Raw genomic sequence first — 20,486 nt, 5'->3', positions numbered from 1 at the left:
GAGGGCTGGGCAGGGGCTTCCCAGCACTGCATATTCCCTGTTCTTGCCACACTGGGAGCGGATGAGGGGAACCCCCTGGTGCAGACAGCCTGTGGGTGCTTCCTCTTGACAGCAGTTCTAGCAGGTCAGACATAAAAGGCCCAAAGCTTATTTATTAGATTAGATAAGCAAACGAGGGAGTAAAAAAGACATCTCTGTATCACCAATGACAAAGATGCGCTTCCAACATGTTTTCTAGAATCTTTGACCTCAGAACCTGCATGATTGAAGGAAGTTGGTCTAAGACTTTGACATACCACTTAATGTAAACATTTTTGTGTTTGGCACACACAGACTCTGGGGGGTGGGGTGGGGGATGTGTGTGTGTGTGTGTGTGTGTGTATCTATGGGGATATATTTCCCTCAGAATTCACAGGCAGGGCAGATTTGGTTGAGAAGTGTGTTGTCTTGCAGAGTGAGAGTAGATGGAAGAAAGTTTATACGTTGGTGAAAATGCTAGTTGTGTTGGCACTGGCATGGCACTGCCCGTGATGGCATCTGGGTCTGGTGCAGCATCTTACAGAGAAGTGCTGTGACTCCCCTGCCCAAGTGGCACTGGGCAGGCCTTGACCACTCTCATCTGCAGTCCTGGTGTGCTGGGCTGCTGTCTGGCTTTATGGCACCAACGATAGCTGCACTCCGGCCCTACACTCTAAGCCTAAGGGTCTTCCCTGGAGCTCTGCCCAGATAGCCTGGAACCTGGAATAGATCTTGAAGCATCAGCCCCAAACTTCCCGAGATTGTCAGCAGGCAAACTGCAGGCAACTCAGAACCCCATTATAATTGACAGCCTTGTTCTAACGCCTCATTTCACCCAGATTCACTGGAAACTTTTAAAATTTATTTCTTTAAAAAAAATCCTCAGTAAAACAACATTCCCTGGAATGTGGCAGGGGAAAGTATTTATAGCTTCTTCCCAGGCAGATGACCCCCTGCTTACTTCTGCTGGAGGAATCGCCGCCTGTAGGGGACACGGTGGGACTGAGGGCTCTTTCTGCATGCATGCCTGATGAGGCCTGGTCACTTGTTCCGTGGATGCTGAAAGGAACAGAGCACTCACCCTGTATGTGGCAGCCAGTTAGGGGACAGGCTGTGCTCCAGTCACTTGCCTATGGTTTCACTTACTTGGGTTTCTGTTTAGATTTTTATAAAGTCCCAGTGGTCACTGATTTTTGTATTTTCTCCATTTGCTGGAGAAAGTGATCCTGGAAGTGATCTGTATGCCAGGTTTCCAGGGATTAATATAGGTCACTAGAACAGCAAACCAAGGCTGATGGATAAGACTTGCTTGGCTTTTGGAACTTTCTGATTTGTGAAATTTTAAGTATATACTAATACCATGATGTATACCGTATATTTAATTAAGTGTACCCAGAGATGGTGTGGCTTTGTGTGGAGAGCGGGCAGACATTCTCACATCTGAGCCAGGTGTCCTGAGGCAAAGTCATCTGTTTTCTCATCTGTGAAATCAGAGTTTGTTCCTGTCACCTTAGAAACCCTTTCCAGTTCTAACAGCCTGTGAGTCTCCTCCCCTGCTTTTTTTTTTAAAGATTTATTTATTTATTTAATACAAGAACTGGGGTACAGGTCAGAAGCGCAGGAGGGTGAGAGAATTCACCAGAGCCAGAGTGGGGAACACAACAGGCAGACAGAGCGAAGACACTGCTGAGGGGAGCAGCGGGAGAGGCAGGAGAGGTCTGCTGTGCCATGTGGGGTTCTCCCTGGCCGGCGGGGAATTGAACCAGTGCTGCGGACAGCTTCGCAGCGCGGCGCTCAACTGCTGCACCACTGTCCTCCCCTGCTTTTTGAAAACATACTTCACAAAGCCGATTGGGGCTAAGTGAAGTGTAACTCATATCAATTTATTGACATTAAAAAAATGAATGCCTAGTGCAAGTGAAGGGTGAAATGTTTAAATGCATGAGCAGGCTTTTTGGTTGTACCCACTGGGTCTGATGTTTTCATCCTCCAGGAAAAGGAAATGCTGTCCCATGGCAGGGAGTGAACAGAAAGGCTCTTTCAGGACCACATGAGGTCACCAAATTCTAGCACAGTCACCCCTCCCTCCCCTCCTTCTCAGCCCTGGTGATGTTGTTCTGGAGTAGATTGTTTATTACAGGCCTGTGGTTCTGTAGGTGTCAGATAATGATAGCAGAAAGTTGTCATCTCTACAGCAGGCCAAGTGAGACAGACATGACTCAGTTTAAGATAGAAAAGATACAAACCACAAGTGGAGGCTGTTTCGGAAGTAGGGAGGATGGTTCACTTCTGTGCAGCCACAGAAGTGGCCGGGGTGAAGTGACACTGGCCTGGGACCCTGCAGGGAGTGTTGCTTTGCTTCCAGACACCTCCAGGAGATGATGGTTGCTATTTCTGAGCCTCATTTGTTGCTTAACACTGAGGATCCACTCTGCACTGGCCCACTCTGTCTGATCTGCTTTAGCTCTGCCAATAACTCTGAAAAGTAGGGATGCCCCATTTTATATATGAAAAAATGGAGTCTTGAAGTCTGGTCACAAATGTGGGCTTAAACTTAGATCCAGCAGTCTGAGCACCTGCTCTCAGCCACCACCCCACCCACCTGGAGGATGGCAACAGCTTGGAGAGCAGGAGGACACCTCCACTCCATCAGGACTGCCCTGACCCCACGCTGCATGGTCAGCCTCACTTAGTAGCTGTTTGGGGAGTTTGGCTTTATTTCTTCTCTCCCCCTGCCCCCGATACTTCATCCCCCCACCTTTAGCCTAGGGAGCATTTAGTATATTTCATGTACAGTAGTTGACAGAAATACAAAATGATGTGTCCCCCTGCCCCTTCCCATAGGCAGTGTGTGGTTTATTGTTTTGAACAGATCATTTGAAACAGGAAGCTTTCGGCATGAAATGCAGCCCAGTATTGACACCAGCATAGGACATAGTCCTAGAGAGGACAGCCTCAGAGTTTCGGCCTGTGCAGAAGTTTGCTCTTTAGGAAATCATGACTAAATGTTACAGTAAGATTAATTATTAAACTCTTAAAGATGGAAGTGGCCCTCAAGATTGTGGTGTTAGTGCCATCAGATTTAGACAGGTCACTAACACCTGGAGAAAGCTGGGACTCTTACCAAATGGCTAAGGGACAACTCCCACATGCCTGATGGTGGCTCTGAGTGGGTCCCGGGCCTCCAGACACTGAGTGGGTCCCGGGTGTGTGCATTTCCACATTTTCTCCCCTGCCCCTGCTCTGTGTCCTGCTGTAGAGCAGCGAGACCCATTCAGAGACCCCAGTGTCACAGGAGCCTGTGGTCAGCTTTGCCCCCTGCTCACTGCAGGGAGAAAACCACCTCCTTCCTGTAAGATTGTTCTTCCCTGGTGTGCTACTGCCAGTTCTTTGGTAAGTGCACTCTGCAAATTGTCTTCACAAGTTCAGCAGAACATAGATGCCAGATCAATAAGCTAAATATCAATAGAAGCATAGTTCTTGAACTTGAAAAGAGATTTTGTGCTTGGTGACTTCATGCTCTTCTCCATCCATAATACCTCTTCTCTCATGGTATTTTTAAAATAATATTTATCAGTATTAGGTCTGTTCACAGATTTTTCTAGGTTATACCTGTTGGTGGTCTGTCAGTGCAAACCTGAAAATTCAGAGATAAGCTGGTGCCAGACCCAGCAACAAGAGTCAGTATTGTCCCTAGGTGTCTTTTCTTAGGAAAAGTCTGGATGGACAGATGGACAGAATTTCGTCCTGATGGGGGAGCAGCTCAAAGGCTTCCCTGCAGTGCCTAACTTCTCAGCATGTCCTTCTGCTCCTCCAACCCCGAGGGGCCCTTCCTCCCAGTTCCCAGAGGTTCTGCCAGGCAGAGACCTGCATCCCACCTGTTCCCCAGAATGCAGCCCTTCCAGAGCACTGCCTTAACGGGTTTGCTTCTCCCCACAGCCAGCATGCCCACCAGTGAGACTGAGTCTGTGAACACCGAGAACGTAAGTGGTGAAGGCGAGAACCAAGGCTGCTGTGGAAATCTCTGGTGAGTATGGAGGTCATTTGCCCTCTTGGCTCCTGTCTCAGAGAATCAAAAGCAAGGAAGCTACCCCAGATTTCAGTGTTGTCCTGGGGCATAGCCTTAGGTGTAAGAGGGGTGGCGGGTGCACCCTGGACCCCTTGCTCCTGGTCTTATCCCCAGCCCTGGGCATTTCACATGCTGCTTCCTGTAAGATTTTATCCTGCTGAGGGGGGCCTCCTGTAGGGGGAGCCGGGTAACCCAGCAATTCAACTGTATTCACTAGGTGCTGGTGGAAAAGAAGAGGCACCGCCAAGGCTGGGCCCTCTGGGTGTCGGCGGTGGGGGTAAAGAGCCGATTCTTCTCCAAGTTTGGTGTTGGCATCAGTGCTGTGAAGAAGCGCTTGTATGGCAGAGTTGCTGACTGTAGTGGGCTGTGAATTAACTTTCCCTTCACTCACGGGTTCTCCCAACCTCACCATTGCGCAGACCACACCCTGCCCGCCTCTACTCATGGCACTTTTTCTTTGGCTCCTTGCACCTCACCACTCCTAACAATGCAGGCCTCCATCGCATTAACACCTGTTGGCTTTTTTCTAGATGATTCGGGCTGCAGCAAGGGGGACCAACAGAGTGCCGCCTGCTTTGGGGGAGCCCAATGCAGTTTTGTTTGCTTCCTGCTAATATCTTGAGGTCTTATCTCTGTAAAATATAGGTGTCGTTCTGAAGAGAACTTGATCTCCATGACAGAGGTTCATAAAAATGATGTGTTCTGGGCAGAACACTCAGTTTATGAAATGGACTTGCCTGCGTCTCTTGTTCCGCCCTCCCTGCAGCACGTGAAGGAGGCAGGGAACGAGCTCACAGACAGGAGCACTAAGGCCCCAAAGGGGTGCTGCTCGCTGGTGCCTGCCCAGTCAGCGAACAGTAGAGCTGGGACTCCCAGCTCAGTGCTCCTCTTGCTCATGGCAACACATGCTGCTGTCAAGACGAGCAGCTGAGTCTTGGGCAGCAGAGGCCCCGTTTGCTTTTGTTGTGGGGTTTGGGAGAAGAAAGCCTGGCATCACCGTCTGTACCAGGGCTGCTCAGGGTATCTGGCTAAGAGCCTTCTCTTGCCTGACCTTAAAAAGTGCTCAGCCTGGCCCGCCTGGCACTGGCAACACCTTGCCCCCTGCTCTGCTCCTACCCCAGCTGGTCCAGGGTGAGACCAGGGAGGCTGAGTCCAGGCTTGAGCGCATGGCTTTTAGGGTATCTCAGCAGAGTGTCGGGTGGGTCTGCTCAAACCTTCCTAACAGGAACTGTGTTCTTTGTGTTTTTCTTTCAGTCAAGCCATCTCAAAATCCAAACTCAGGTCAGTATGTACTTTCTGTTATTTCTTTAGTCTCCATGTTGGTGTTTTATGTTCTAATGTCTGAGTTTTACTTGGGGTTGCTCTGGACTTGATGTTTTCTATGTGGGCTGTGCAGGATCTGACTGTGCAGGATAGAGCTGTCCAGTTAACAGTGAGCACCTGTCTGCCTTGGGAGAGCCATGTAGTACCTGCTGAAATCTCACCCCAAAACCAACCAACAAAATGCAACACTGAATAATTTTTTTGTCATTGAGTCTTCTCTCCAGCACCATTTCTCTGAGATACTCCTTATCATTTTTCTGCTTAAAAGCTTTCCAAGGAAGGAGGTTCAAGAGGTCTTCGAAGGTGGTAGTAATGTCGTTATTTGCTTTGTTCAGCTTACATTTAAGCTTGTTCAGTTGGTAAAAATTCATGGGACCATATACTATGATTTGTATGCTTTTTCATATAAATGCTATTTTCAACTAAAAATATTTTATCACTTACTATCAGTCATCAATTGCTTTCCTCCTTATCTTCAGACACCAAAAAAAAAAGGATTTTATCACTATATAAAAAATTAACTTTCACAATACATACAAATATCAAATCATTGCACTGTATATCTGAAACTAATATGTTACATGCCAATTATAATTCAATAGAAATTAGAATGGAATAAACATAGAACTAAATATAAAACCGAAAACTATAAAAATTCTAGGAGAAAATCTTTGTAACCTGGATTAGGCAAAGATTTCTTGGCTATAACACACAAAGCACTAATCATAGCAGAAAATTGACCTGTTAAATTAGATGTCATCAAAATGAAAACTGCTCTTGGAAAGAAAATATAATAAAATGATGGGCCACAGATTGGAAGAAAATTTGCAAAATTCATTTGATAAAGAAATAGCATCCATTGCTCTTAAAGAATAATGTGTAAAGAATAATGATAATAATAAGTAAATAAGTCAAAATGTGATGTGTAGATTTTAACAGGCATGTCACCATGGAGGAGATGTGGATATCAAATGAGCACATGAAATGACCATTAGTCATTAGGAAAATGCAACTTAAAATCACAATAGGATCCCACTACATACCTTTTAGAATGGATCAAATTTAAAAATCTGATAATGTCAAGTTCTGGCCAGGCTGCAGATCAGTGGGTGTGTTCACACATTGCTGCTATTCAAATGCCAGACATTTTCGAAGTGATTCAGTTCTCTTTTAAAGTTAAACACATACTTACCATATGACCCAACAATTGCACTTCCGAGGTATTTATATAAAAGAAATGAAGCGATATACCTACACAAAAGATTTTCACACAAATGTCGATGGCAGTTTTATTCAAATTTCCAAAAACTAACTCAGATGGTGAATGGGTAGACGAGTTGTAGTTTATCCATATGGTAGACTAATCTCAACACGAAGAATAAACGACTGATTGGTGCAGCACCACAGTAAACCTCCGGTCGTTTTGCAAAGTAAACTAAGCCAGTCTTAAAAAGCTATATATTATGTGATTATTCATAGGATATTCTGGGGTAAAGCAAAACAATAGGGACAGAAAACCAATCAGTTATTGTCAGGAGCTGGGCTGAGAGAGTGGATGAACTGCCGAAGGCAATGGACGAGTGAGTGGCCCTTTGAGTGGTGGGAATATTCTGGACCTTGACCATCTGGTGATGTTCACAAACTGTATACTTAAAAGTAAATTTCACTGTAAATTTACCTTTCAGTAAACCTGACTTTTAAGAAAAGAATCCAAAGCCCTTTCAGAACTCCCTGTTACTAGAAGGCATAAAAAGTCCTTTGTAATTTGGCCCCAGCATATCCTCTGGTCTCATCTTTTATTTCAAAAAATACTCTTTCGTTGAGATATAATTACCTGGCTTTATCTTTTGATACCCCTACCCTGCTCCCCACTTAATAGCTCCGGTGGGCAGCTCTCAGTTTTCAAACATACCATAAGCTATTTCTGCACCTCAGTCCCTTGGCCGCATGCTCACCTGCAATAGAGAGGTGGACAGTGCTTCCCTCTGCCCCCTGGCCAACTCTTACTTAGCCTCCAGGATCCAGGATCCAACACAACTGTCTGTTTTTTTTTTTTGTTTGTTTGTTTGTTTTTTTGAGATGCCTTTCCTGAATCTTCCAAAGTGCGTTTGTGGCTTAGTTCTCTTGGCTCCCATACCAAATAGTCTGGGAATACTTGCATGCTTTTCAGGGACAGGCCAGTGGGACTATGCCTTCATCTTCATATCCCCAGTGCCTGGTACAGGGTGCTGGTTTCATGAGGGCCTGGCCACTTGGGTTTTCAGCACCCAGCAGGGGCAAGGTCAGGAGTGTAGGGGACACGACAAGAGGTCTTCTAGGTTTGGAAGATATTTGTGACCTGTTCCTGCAGCATAAATAGACCCAACAGTACTGGATCTTGCTCACAGCTTCTTGCATAGGTGCATTGAACTCTGTATCACAGGGAAAACTGAGCTTTGAAGGAGAGAGTCATCAGTGTCCTCTGTGGACTTTTCTGAGCTGATCATCATGTTTCCAGCTGCTCTCAGCTTTGGAAACCACACAGCAAGAGCAGTAACAGTGCACCTTGCTTGTTCCGGGTCTTGCTGAAGATTTGGCACAGATCTCTTTGCCTGGTCCCTCGTTTTTGTTTTGTTATTTTTTAGTATAGCAACGGAGCCAGAGCTGCAGCTCAGATGCAGCCTGGAGATTCCTTTGACTCAGGCCCCTGGAGGAAGTGCCTCCTTCCTCTCAGTGAGCACAGCCTGCAGTGGACTGACAGCAGCCCTCAGCTGCCCTTCCCCAGGATCCACTGCGCAGAGCATCCTGTGACATGGAGCATTTTCCAGAGGGAGGCAGGCTAAGGGAGAGAATACTTTCCCTAATTACAAACAGGAACTGAAAGGAGGTAGGGGACATGCTACTGCCTGTGGGCTCAGCTCATTTTATTTGTATGAAAACACGATTCAATATTGGCTTTTCTCCTAAAGGTATATTTTGAGCATCACTAGTTAGAAAGGGCACCTGATGACTCAGTATGAAGACTCATGTCCTACTCAGCTTCGACAACTCTGCCAGGCTCCAGAGGAACCTCTGAGAATCAGGAAAGGACTGAAGGTTTCCCTAAAAGGAAAACTGGTTTGGGAACATTTTGCTGCCAAATAAACTGCTTGTGATGATTGAGGTGCCGAGAGAGATGTGTATGTTAAGCTAAGTGGCTCTCTGCATCGACAGCACGAACAGATCCTGTGCCATATGGTGGGAATGCAAACCGCATATGCGTGCAAGAGCGGTTTTGCATCTGCACACAAACCTATGAATATCTAGATTTCCTAACCAGTTTGACGATGGCACGTGACAGATTCTGGACTTATCTAAAACCACAGGAAGGAAACTGATAGCATGTCCTAGTCAAGACAATTCTTTAGAAGTATTTTAAGACCAACATAATTTATATTGTGATGTCTGTTAATTTTTTGGCCTCTTGTTCTTTTCCTCCTGCACCCACACCCCAACCCAGACCTCCAGAGGGGAGGTCATATTACTTCTCAGTAGCATGTACTGGGTCCTCTGACGTGTGATGCCCAGTGAGTAACATCTGCTTCTCTTTCAGCCGACGCTGGCGTCGCTGGAACCGCTTCAATCGCAGACGATGTAGGGCTGCCGTGAAGTCTGTCACGTTTTACTGGCTAGTTATTGTCCTGGTGTTTCTCAACACCTTAACCATCTCCTCTGAGCACTACAACCAGCCTGACTGGTTGACACAGATTCAAGGTACAAGCAGAGCCTTTCTCTTTGTTCTGAATGAGGGGTTCTGAGGGCTATCCATTTGCAGTTTAGTCTAATCTGGTCAATGTGTAATAATGTATAAGAACATTTCTCCTGAATGCTAACTCTGGAATCATCCAAACACAGGGTGCACTTGGAGTGGGGGTGCAGTCCATGTCAGATGGTGAATGAAGCACGTTGGAGCTGATTAACTCAGAGCAACTCATTGTCCTAACCCCTTGGTGACTTAGGATCTGGGGGGTGGACAGAACCTCATATCCCTTCTCCTGGCCCATTCTGGAAGCATTATTTTCCCTTTAGGAGTCTTGGCAAGTGGTTGCTTGTTTCCAGCAGTGTGGTGCCATGGTTCTCCCCACAGACAGCTCATTCCAAGCTGACAGTTTTGAACCACTGAAAAGTCCTGATTTATATCAAGTCCAGTCTATTTCTGTCTAAATCTCCAGCCTGTTGGGTGGCTTTTTCTACTGTTAGAAATGACATTGATAGGTGACTGCCTCTTATGTCCTGGTGCTGTAAGCAACACTGACCAGATAGTCTTTTCATGTGTGACTAAAACAAGAAAATATAATATCATGGTATAAATGCAGAATCACAGACTTTTGGGTCTGAAAAGCTTCAGAGGCCATATGGCATTAACTGCCCCAACCCAGTGAAACCAAGGCCCAGAGAAATCAAGGAATTTCTCCAGAGGCATACATCTAAGTAGGATCAGAGGTAGGACTAGAGCCTGGCAGATAAATGGACCATGCAAATTAGTGCCACATTTCTGTAATGGGGACAATAGCAAAGAGAGAGCCAGGGGGTGCTTGGAGCAGAGCCTGGGCTTGAGGGGCACTAATGGAAGCGGGTGTGATGGGAATAGGGGGTCTGAGCCAGCCCTTGCCCGAGATCTTGAGGACTGTGTCACTTTGTCTTTCCAGATATTGCTAACAAAGTCCTCTTGGCTTTGTTCACCTGCGAGATGCTGGTGAAAATGTACAGCTTGGGTCTTCAGGCATATTTCGTTTCTCTCTTTAATCGGTTTGATTGCTTCGTGGTATGTGGTGGAATTACCGAAACCATCTTGGTGGAACTGGAAATCATGTCTCCTCTGGGGATCTCTGTGTTCCGGTGTGTGCGCCTCTTAAGAATTTTCAAAGTGACCAGGTAAGGACCACTGTATCTAGCTGCAGGTGGCATCTGGATGTTAGGTGCTGGTCAGGCATGACCCTGGTCAGGTGATGTTCTGCTCTGGCCCTCACCAGGGTACTGGCCTCACATCCTCATCTTGATTTGCAGGCACTGGACTTCCCTGAGCAACTTGGTGGCATCCTTGTTAAATTCCATGAAGTCCATCGCTTCTCTGTTGCTTCTGCTTTTTCTCTTCATCATCATCTTTTCCTTGCTCGGGATGCAGCTATTTGGCGGCAAGTTTAATTTTGATGAAACACAAACCAAACGGAGCACCTTTGACAATTTCCCCCAAGCACTCCTAACAGTATTTCAGGTGAGCCCTCCGGCCTTCTTTCCCATTTTGAGCTGCATTGTCTGTTCACAGCAGTCAGTAAGATGAAACGATTCCATTTTTTATTAATAACGTCAGTCCTGATGACACTCTGATAAATTCTGGGCCATTTAAGGCATCTGTTTTGCATCTCACTCCAGCTGTCTATGTGATGAGAATCACAGCTTTTGTAAACCACTGTATATTATAAAACATAGAACTGTGATTTCATGAGGTTTCTGTGAAATAGACTCTGAAAGCATCACTTCGTCCTTTGGTAATTTTTGATTGCAGGCAAGTTTTGTAATCCTGGCTATAATGGATTTGTGCAAGTAAGTGAATTCAAAAGCCCTAATGCTTTGGTGTGGAGTCAGAGGAATTAGGATGATAAGGGTTGTGACAGCCTTCTGCCCCATTTCTGTCCTGTCTCATGTGATACAATGAGGACACAGACTCAGATGTCTGTGCCTTTGGGGCTATTGCAGGCACTGGGCTGAGAAGGGGGTGACAGGTGGCCATGCACTCAGCACACCACCTCCACCCCACCTAAGCATAAGTGCAGGTGTTCTCAACACCTCTTGGTATGTCTAGAGGCAAAAGCCCTTCCTTGGACAAAGCAGATCTGTCCTTGATGCTTTCCACATTTGATGTCAATGAGCAGCAGAGCCCACCAGAGATGCAGAAAGGTAGGGGATGGTGATGCTGCCTGTTTAGTGATGTGACCTTGGGAAGTCACTGTCCTTTTCTGAAAGATGGAAAGACCAGGGGGAATGATCTCTAAGAATCTTTCCCACTTGGTCATGTTGAGAGGAATGGAATTACTGTCACTACTAGGGGCCATGGTTTTAATATTTTGAATTATAGTTAATTTTTGGCCACTGATTAGTCATTCTTTTTCTGATTTCTTTCAGAGAAGCCTGTGTGGTGGTGATGGTTCTTTCTAGTATGTTGTATGGCACATAATTCATATGTTACAAAAAAACACAACCACCTTGCCCCACCCATTTCCCTTTCTAGAAGAAAACTTGCATTCAAGTTTCTTATGTATTTCCTAGAGATAGATGAGATATTTGCTCAGGTGTAAATCAGTTAACCTCCTTTCCTACCTACGGGTGAATAGACACAGATGGTGGCTCACTCAACGTTCTGTTTTGCACCTTGCTTTTTTTTTTTTATCACTTAAAGTGTCCTTAAGATCCTTACTTATTAGTCCAAAATGTGGCTTCTTCCTTTTGTGTGGGACATAAATTCTGTGGTTGGATATGTCATCATTTATGTAACCAGCCCCCACTGAGGAATATTTTGTGTCCTGTCTTGGCTCAGTGGATGAACTTGCACATTACCAAGACCCACATGGGTGAGAGCAGATCTGTAGGATAAATTCCCAGAAGTGGAATTGCTGGTTTGACAGGTGTATATCCATTTTCAACTTTGATACTCTTGGTCCAAGTGCCCTCCTTAAGGTAGTGCTCATTTACCCTCTAGTGATGAGGGTGGAGACGACTTTCTTTTTTCCTTTCACCATAATGGGTCTTTGAACTTTTTATTTGGTTGCTTGGCTGCTGGGTGAAAATGGTATCATATAGAAGTTTTAATTTGTATTTCTTTTATCAGGAGTAAAGTTGAGTGCCTTTCATATGACTAAAAGCTATCTATAGTTCCTTTTTGTGAATTGCTTTATCTTTTCAAATCATTTATTTTTCTGTTGGCTAGCTGTGACAGTTTTAATTTTTAAACCATCTGGTCCAGATAGAAAATAAGGGAGATCTCTTTCTCTCTGGAAGATAGCACATTTTAAATTTGTCATGTGTGTTCATGATGGATTAAATTATCAGTTATCATCAGTAGGGAAATATAAATTTGAAATTTCAGGTGGGTTGTTAGTATCTACTCATGAAACAGTTTTAAAATGACATGAGGGCCTCCCTGGTGGCGCAGATGGTTGAGCGCAGTGCTGTGAAGCCTCTGCAGTGCCGGTTCGATCCCCGCTGGCCTCGGAGCAACCCACATGGCGAGCAGACCTCTCCTATCTCTCCCGCTGCTCCCCTCAGCAGTGTATTTCATCAGTCTGCCTTTTCTATTCTCTGCTCTGTCTCTGGTGAATCCTCTTACCCTCCGGTGCATCTGGCCTGTACCCTGGTTCTTGTATAAATAAAATAAATCTTTAAAAAAAAATTAAATTACATGAGTATTTGGAATTCCCTGCTTCTAAAAAGGTACATTTTTCATCTCCACAGTTGATTATGTGGAATACTAGGCAATGATCAAAAAGAATGAGGGCAACCTATGGACTAGAGGGTCTCCCTGAGTATATTTTTTAAATGGTAGAAAAGCAAGTTCCTGAGAATTCCTATAGCATGATGCCCTTTATGTCTAATCAGACACAACACCAGCACCCTGTTTTCTCTGGGCATGTAAATGTGTTTAAATTCACAGATCAGCATCCTGGAAGGAGAGAGCAATAGTGTGCTCCCTGGGGAACAGGCTAAACCTGGGCTGAGGTGTAGTCAGACAGCATGTAAATCTTATAGGCTGTCACTTTATTTTCACCGGAAGAAATAACTCTTGTATTTGTGAACTGAAAATAATGTTTTGAAAACTTGATGGGTAACAGATGGATTTGTTCAGTGCAAAGTGGACTGTCAGAGGCATTGAAACCACATCTAGGCAGCCGCCAGGGATCCCTGGGAGAATGGCTGGAATTGTGAGTTCACCTGCTGGCTGATCCCAATTTTGTCGTCTTAGATCCTGACAGGTGAAGACTGGAATGCCGTGATGTACGATGGCATTATGGCTTATGGGGGACCATCGTCTTCAGGAATGATTGTCTGCATATACTTCATCATTCTCTTCATTTGTGGTAACTGTATCCTTTAAGCTGACTACAGCTTTGTTGTCACTGTCTGGTTTGATTTCTCCTCTGAATTCCCCGCGGTGGTGGTAGCAGTGGCGGAGAAGCGGATACCTTTACCTTGTCCTGTCTGCTCTCTCTTGCCATTGCTGGGACAGCAGAGTGGAAGCAGAGTTCCAGGTGGGCTTTGAGGAATGAGAGTAAGCTGGGAGGGAGGGAGCACGAGCCAGGTGTGAGCTACCCCAGTGTCACCCAGTGGGTGTCAGGTGAGAGGGACAGCTTTGGGCAAAGCCAAGTGTTTCCTGTGCCAGCATCCTTGGGAGGCTGAGGTACATCTGTGTCTTCTTAAGACTTTTCTTAACTGGTGGGGACCCATCTTTCATGAATTGACCTAAGCTCCCAGAACAGCACCCGGCATATCAGAAGTGCTTGATAGATCTTTTTGAATGAGTTCCAAAGTACGTTGTAGTTTACAAGGTTCTGGATAATGATCCTGGGTATCTGCTATTCGAAAGCATCTATTAGAAACTTGTTAAGATTTTCCTGTAGTTTATTACTCTGGATTTGGTTTTCACAACCTAAAAGAGTTTGGTGTCCTTGTAAGACTAGAGATGTGTTATTTCCTCATGGAGATATTGATAGGAATGCTGAATACAGTTGGTCCCACAATAACCCCTATCTGAACCACGGTTATCCCTTGCCCATCAGCAGAGTGTTCCCCTTGTCACGCTGCCTCTCAGCTCAGTACATGTTCCTTCTCCAGGCCCTTTGTAGCTCTGTTTAAAAAATACTTGAGCATATCAAAGTCATTTTGAGAACCTTAGTATAATTCACTCACGTTTTGTCCTCTTGAAGACTTGATTAGTCAAGCATGATCTCCCCTGGAAGCTATCTCATCATCAGCCCCTTGTTAGATTATGTTTGTTTACATGTTCAGCCACCCTGAGATTTCAGATTGCACCAGGCATGTGGGACAGCGGTACACCACTCCTGTATGGGGTCCCGACTCCAGCAGCCTTACATACAGATGGTTGTGCATCAGCCAGAAGGGAGCTGTCTTGAATGACTGCACCCCCCTCCCCCAGTCCCTGCCTTTGTACCTCTCAAAAATGTATTTAAGCATTAGTCAATACAAAACAGGCGTCTTCTGAGTTGGGAACCTTGTTCACATTTTTTTTTAATCATTCAAGGATACCACACATGCAGCATGTAATAAGTGTCAAAACTTGGTAACTATTCAATCACCTAGCTTTCTATGATTTGCAATACAATGCAGCCATGGGAGTCAACGATTTAGGCTCAGTGGGACTATTCAAAAGAATAGCCTGTGCCATCTGGCAACAAGCCAGACACATCGCAGGCAGTTAGTCCACGTGGAATGGACATGAATGGAATGGACTCCGAAGGCCTTTCACATGAGGGAGGCTCAGATTGTCTCATCTAGTGGATTCACCATTTGAATAATATGTAGCCCCTTAAAGGGGTCTGTTTTGGAAAGCATGTCCCTGGATATATATGTTAGTGGGTGTGTAAATTTTAAAAGAAGCAAAACAAAATGCATAAAGCAAAAGGCATTAAAAAAACCCAGCATGTTTAAGTTACAGATTGTTCAGTGCAGTGTATGCCATAGCTATAGGTATTTAGAACACAGGCATGAATGTACACATATACACACCAAAGTAAATGTTGTTGGCGATTCAGCGGGTATTAGTGAATCTTGATTTTATTTCTTTCTAGACTATTTTATATGATGGTTAGTTTGTTTCATTTTTTAAACAGACTTTACCAAGTGAATATAGCAGTAATGCCAGTCACCAGCACCATCCCAGAACACAGGGGTGTCATCTTCTCACTGTTGAACAGATGTAATTGTATTTCAGTATGTGTTGTACCCTTAAAATGTTCAAATCAGATATTCTACTGAATGTCTTCTTGGCCATCGCTGTAGACAATTTGGCTGATGCTGAAAGTTTGAATACTGCTCAGAAAGAGGAAGCTGAAGAAAAGGAAAGGAAAAAGATTGCCAGGTAACCCCATTTTCTCCTGAGGTGTTTTGCTGAGGGGAGCCAGCCACAGTGAAGGTCCTGTGTTGTGCTTTGTGGTGATTGTAGTGGTCTTGGACCAAACAGGATGGGGTCCCTTGGCTCTCATTGCCTCCCAGCCGAGAGTCATATGTCTCCTTGCTTAAAGAATTGCTGTGGTTAATTTTGGTGTCATGAAATAAATGATGCATTCAATATTGATTAGTTCTCAGATGAGCATGCTGATAAGGTGATCTATGTAAAGGATCCAAGTCCCTATACTAACAGGGAGCACTGAGTGTGGTTGTGCTATGTTCTTGCTGCTAGTGTTATTTCCAGTTAAATTCTGTCCTTTGTTAGGCCATTGCTGATTGATAATCCTGATGAACACTTTTATACATAGCAACGTGGTTATTTGGTTTCTTGTTTTCTCTTCTTTGTAGAAAAGAAAGCCTGGAAAATAAAAAGAATAACAAACCAGAAGTTAATCAGATAGCCAACAGTGATAACAAGGTATTTGTTCTCAAATACTACTTTTTCCCTTTCTGTTTCAAAATGATTCTGTTGATGTCTCCATAAATGTGCCATTTGCATCGTGAAGGTGTCCTGTGTGGTATTTCGCGTGAGAGTCCATCTGCCTTGTCAGTGCTGGCTTCTCTGCAGGGTTATATGTGCTTTAGGTATGATAAATATTTGACTGATCTCACCACGTATTTTTTTCCTTATTGGAATTGTGGGATCACATCTGACTTGGGAGAGGGCATTAGAAATTAATGCCCAGTGGGCATTAGAAATTAAGGATTGTTAAAGATGTCTGCCCCCAGAGGGGATCCAAGATCAGGGCTTTACTATCAGACTTCATTCTGCTTATGGTAGTGTCGATTTTTCGCTCATTTGTTCATTGCATTGGTGGTTGCTATGCATCACTTCTCATGGATCAGGAATGAAGAAGACCAACAAGGTGGCTGCTTGAGTGGAGCTCAGCATTTAGTCGGGAGGCAGACACCTGCAGTGTAGTTGTGCACACGTCTGTGATGGAGCCAGGACAGGAGGGCAAAGGTGTGGGTGGCGCCCCTAACCATGGCTGGGCAGGCCTCATGCCAGTGTTTGCATCTGCCTTCGCCCTTCTCTCTTAAGAAGAATCACCATATGAGGACATCCACTGGCCCCTACACATCCCTGAACACTCACTCACGTCTAGCACGTGCTTTGAAGAGGACTTCTCTGCCACTTAATGAATGGCAGGGTTGGTTCTTCACTTTAACCTTGTGAAGTGTATGTAGGTCAGCCTCCCCTCCTCCCAAGATCTCTCTCACCCTAGGTTACGATCGATGACTACCGAGAAGAGGATGAGGACAAGGACCCCTACCCGCCTTGTGATGTGCCAGGTATGGCGCTTTCAGCTCACAGGTGACATGGCGTGGCCATCCCTTGGAGTCTGTGACGGGCCAGTCCAGCAAGTGCACACTGGGCTGCTGAGGCCACTGAGGCCATGTGTCCAATCCCTATGGGCCAGCGAGATCTGCTTTTCTCTCGGTCCCAGGCAGAATTCTATAACCCAAATTCCAGGTGGTGAGGGGAGAGAGTGTGAGTAGTTCCCAGCAACCCCAGCCTTTGCAGGGAGACTGCTCCAGGTGGTGACCAATTACTACTACGCCCTGACACACTGACATTTAACTGGTTCCTTTATTGCCGAATGTAGGCAGGATTGTGGGGTGGGGAGCCTGGGGGCCTGATCATATGTGACTTGAATCCCACACACACTTTCTCAGCTGAAGCTGAGCCAGGTCACGGGGCGGCAGGCAGATGCTAGGAGGATGGCTGTGAGATGCCACCGCTGCCACTGTGGCCTGTGCTCAGATCTTCAACTGCTGGGAACCTCCTCCCACCACTGTCCATGCTCACAGACACAGTCCATGTCCTGAAGGGTTTTAATTAATGTAAGCAGATAAATGGTCAAGTTTAAGCCAAATTTTCATGTGAAATTGAGAGAAGTAATTCAAACCCAAATGCAATCGTTACTTCATGTCTATAAAAAAAGTGTTTCATTTAAAGTAGGTGAAGAGGAAGAGGAGGAGGAGGAGGATGAACCCGAGGTCCCCGCTGGTCCCCGTCCCCGAAGAATCTCTGAGTTGAACATGAAGGAGAAGATCGCCCCCATCCCTGAAGGGAGTGCTTTCTTCATTCTCAGCAAGACCAATCCGTAAATATCCCCTTTCTAGTTGGAGGGGTTGCTTGAGGGTGTCTGGGGGCCTAATGAGGGAAGGTAGCTCTCAGCCCCCTTCTGCCCATCAGTCCCCTCGAACCCCTCTCCTTCCTGGCCTTGCCGCTGCCTCTGTTCATCTCTTCCTAGTCTCTCCCTTCCTGCAGGAAGGGCACAGGGGTGGGGGGAACGCTGTTCCAGATTCCCCTCTCCCCAGTCCTGCACTGGGGCCAAGGGTGGCGAAGTCCCTGTGCTCACCTGGCGCCCACGGCTCTGGTGTCCTACAGGTTGTCCCCTGGGAAGTGTTTTTTTTATCCCATAGACCCTGTCTTAGTGAGTGGGCCGCCTTTTAAGATGCTTTTTGGGCTGAAATTTTGTGACCAAGTTCTTCCTATTTTTAAGGTGATAGAGTAATCCTGCTCAGTGACAATTTATAGATCGTAGCTATTTAGTTCAACTCTGACGAATTGATACTCTGCTTAAAATACCATTTCTCATGTTAAAATAGTCAGGGCTTCACCAGGAACATGCTAATGCTCACAAATACTGTAAGAAAAAGATGTTTATTTACTAGTTGGTTTCTAGGTTTCAAATCTTGTGGGATTGACTGAAATGTCAGGGGGATGCATGGGCCCTGGAAGGACTTCTAGAATTGCAGATGTAGATCTCGGCTGTCAGAGAATTGTAAAAATTACCTCAGGGAGATACAGGTGGGAAGCAAGGCTGGCTGAAGGTCCTCGAGGGCTGGAGAGACCTGACGACAGCTTTTACAGCTCGTCACTGCTGAGGGTTTGGTCATCTTTTTTAAAAAAGTTACTCAACCAAAGTTATAGCACCTAATGCTCACCGTGTGTCCATCTGTCCAAGGAGAGGACTGATTTTACCCCATGGCTGTGAGCTTTCCTGACTCACTGCTTTGGAAAGTCTTCCCCAGACTCATCTGCAGGCCCTCTGAGGGCGCATCTGGTGTTAATCACCCCCAGAAAGGAGGATTTGAAACAAGGGGTGATTTTATAAAGTTAACTCCAGTTGGGAAGGTAAAAAAATCTTTCCAAAGGAAAACCTACATGGATTCTGTTGGCCAAAAGTAAATCTTTAAATGTTAAGGTCAAATGCTGAGGGTAAGCAGTCAGGCCCTGAGTAACCCACAGGACATTGGGTTGGGCAGGGGCGGTGCAGCCTCTCCCCAGGGAGAGGCGCTGGTGGCCTCAGAACTATGGTCAGAGCCAGGCCAGGGGTGCTGGGCCTCTGCTATGCAGCCCTGCTTCCTGGTACCACAGGACTCCCTGAAAACCCCACCACCCAAAGCAGTGAAACCTGTACAGTCCTGCATGATGGGGTGACTTCCACTTCACTTTCTTGGGGGTGCTTAATGTGGGTCAACTCTGAAAAATTAGCACTTATAACAAAGTCCCCACAATACAGGAGATTTTGCCAAGCCTGACTTCCTGAGGTCAGTTTTAATATAACAGAGCTGTAGTAGAGAGAGGGCTTGCTGTCATGCTTTGTGAGCTATTGCTGTGATCTCTGGTGTCCAAGGCATAGAAGCTGAGCAGTGGGGCTTCACTTTATAGCGGAGAATGTCACTATCAGAAAGACTCAGATTGGAAATCTCCTGGTTACTTCTAGCTGTGTCACCTTAAGAAAGTTCTTAAGGTGATCACTTAAGACCTTAAGCTCTTAAGGTCTGTTGTGTGGGGATTCCAAGGGCTAGTGGTCAGGTGGCTCAGGTTTGCTGGGTGGGAGCATACGTGGCACAGCAGACAGGTGTCCTCTGCCTGACCTGCAGAGGGGCCCGGCAGGCTGAAGGTGCTGGCCTGTCTGCCTGTCCCTGCCTAGGGCAGTGTACATGCAGTGACTTTCCCTCCAGGATCCGCGTGGGATGCCACAAACTCATCAACCACCACATCTTCACTAACCTCATCCTCGTCTTCATCATGCTGAGCAGCGCCGCCCTCGCCGCTGAGGACCCCATCCGCAGCCATTCCTTCCGGAACACTGTGAGCCCCTGAGCTGGGAGAGGCGGGTGGGCTCACCTGGGGTCTGCACTGGCCTCCCAGGCAGAAGCCATCAGCCAGGCTGGCTCGTGGAGCTCTAGTACAGGCCTCTGATTCCCTTGCAGCATTTTACGTTTCAGGTTTGCAAGTGCCAGAGAGGTTTTATTTAATCACGACAAACCCTTATTTAATTGTGTGTCTAAAAACTTCAGTTACTTTTCGTATGTTCAGGATCCCTGCCTCTCTTCTTCCTTCCTTGCTGCCAAAATTGTGGTCCCTTCTTTCCCCTTCCTCAGCCACATCCTCTTCCACACCTAATTTGGGATTTCTCCCTGGTGGAAGCATCTGGCAGGGAGAAGAAGTGCAAGGGAAACCAGGTATATCACCTGCCCAGGAGCTCTTTGTCAGGGCTGTCAGAATCACATCTTCTGTGAACTTTCAATTTACCAAGCGAGTTGATTCTGTTTCTGAGGCGAAACGGTCAGGAAGTGAAGGCATGGGACGCAGAGTGGTTCAGCGAGAGGGAATGGTATTTTGGTGGGGCAGGGGGAAGCTTTCTGCCCTTCAGTGTCATGACATAGGGATAGCTCCCTTCCACCACATCGGCTCGAGTTCTTGACTCAGCAGCCCCATTTCACCAGTTCGGCTAACTCAGCGCTGAGAACAGTGCAGATGAAGGTTAGACAACTTCAGAGCCGGTAGCCAGTCGACAGCCTGATCTGTGCGTGCAGACTGGGGCTGCCGATGTTGAAGTGCAGCTTCAGGTAAGGGCCA

At 46.1% G+C, this 20,486-nt stretch overlaps 1 protein-coding gene across 5 annotated transcripts in view; it reads left to right on the top strand.

Moving 5' to 3' along the window:
- CACNA1D (calcium voltage-gated channel subunit alpha1 D) overlaps positions 1-20,486 on the top strand; it is a gene marked incomplete at both ends in the record, with an annotated part of 357,356 nt that overhangs the window by 271,223 nt on the left and 65,647 nt on the right. For 4 of the 5 annotated variants that reach the window (XM_084248163.1, XM_084248166.1, XM_084248167.1 and 1 more), the window contains 11 exons: positions 3,958-4,045; positions 5,342-5,368; positions 8,982-9,142; positions 10,078-10,303; positions 10,436-10,643; positions 13,386-13,506; positions 15,404-15,518; positions 15,956-16,025; positions 16,834-16,900; positions 17,568-17,715; positions 19,586-19,715. In XM_084248163.1, the coding sequence (XP_084104289.1) occupies positions 3,958-4,045; positions 5,342-5,368; positions 8,982-9,142; positions 10,078-10,303; positions 10,436-10,643; positions 13,386-13,506; positions 15,404-15,518; positions 15,956-16,025; positions 16,834-16,900; positions 17,568-17,715; positions 19,586-19,715 (1,361 nt within the window). Of the gene's footprint in view, positions 1-3,957; positions 4,046-4,304; positions 4,365-5,341; positions 5,369-8,981; positions 9,143-10,077; positions 10,304-10,435; positions 10,644-13,385; positions 13,507-15,403; positions 15,519-15,955; positions 16,026-16,833; positions 16,901-17,567; positions 17,716-19,585; positions 19,716-20,486 lie in introns of all 5 variants that reach the window. The other variant, XM_084248164.1, reaches the window with a different exon arrangement.

Source organism: Talpa europaea (genome assembly GCF_964194135.1).
Source record: "Talpa europaea genome assembly, chromosome: 11".
NCBI classification, from domain to species: Eukaryota; Metazoa; Chordata; class Mammalia; order Eulipotyphla; family Talpidae; genus Talpa; species Talpa europaea.
The sequence above is the reverse complement of the archived record's forward strand: the minus strand, read 5'-3'. Positions and strand labels throughout refer to the sequence as shown.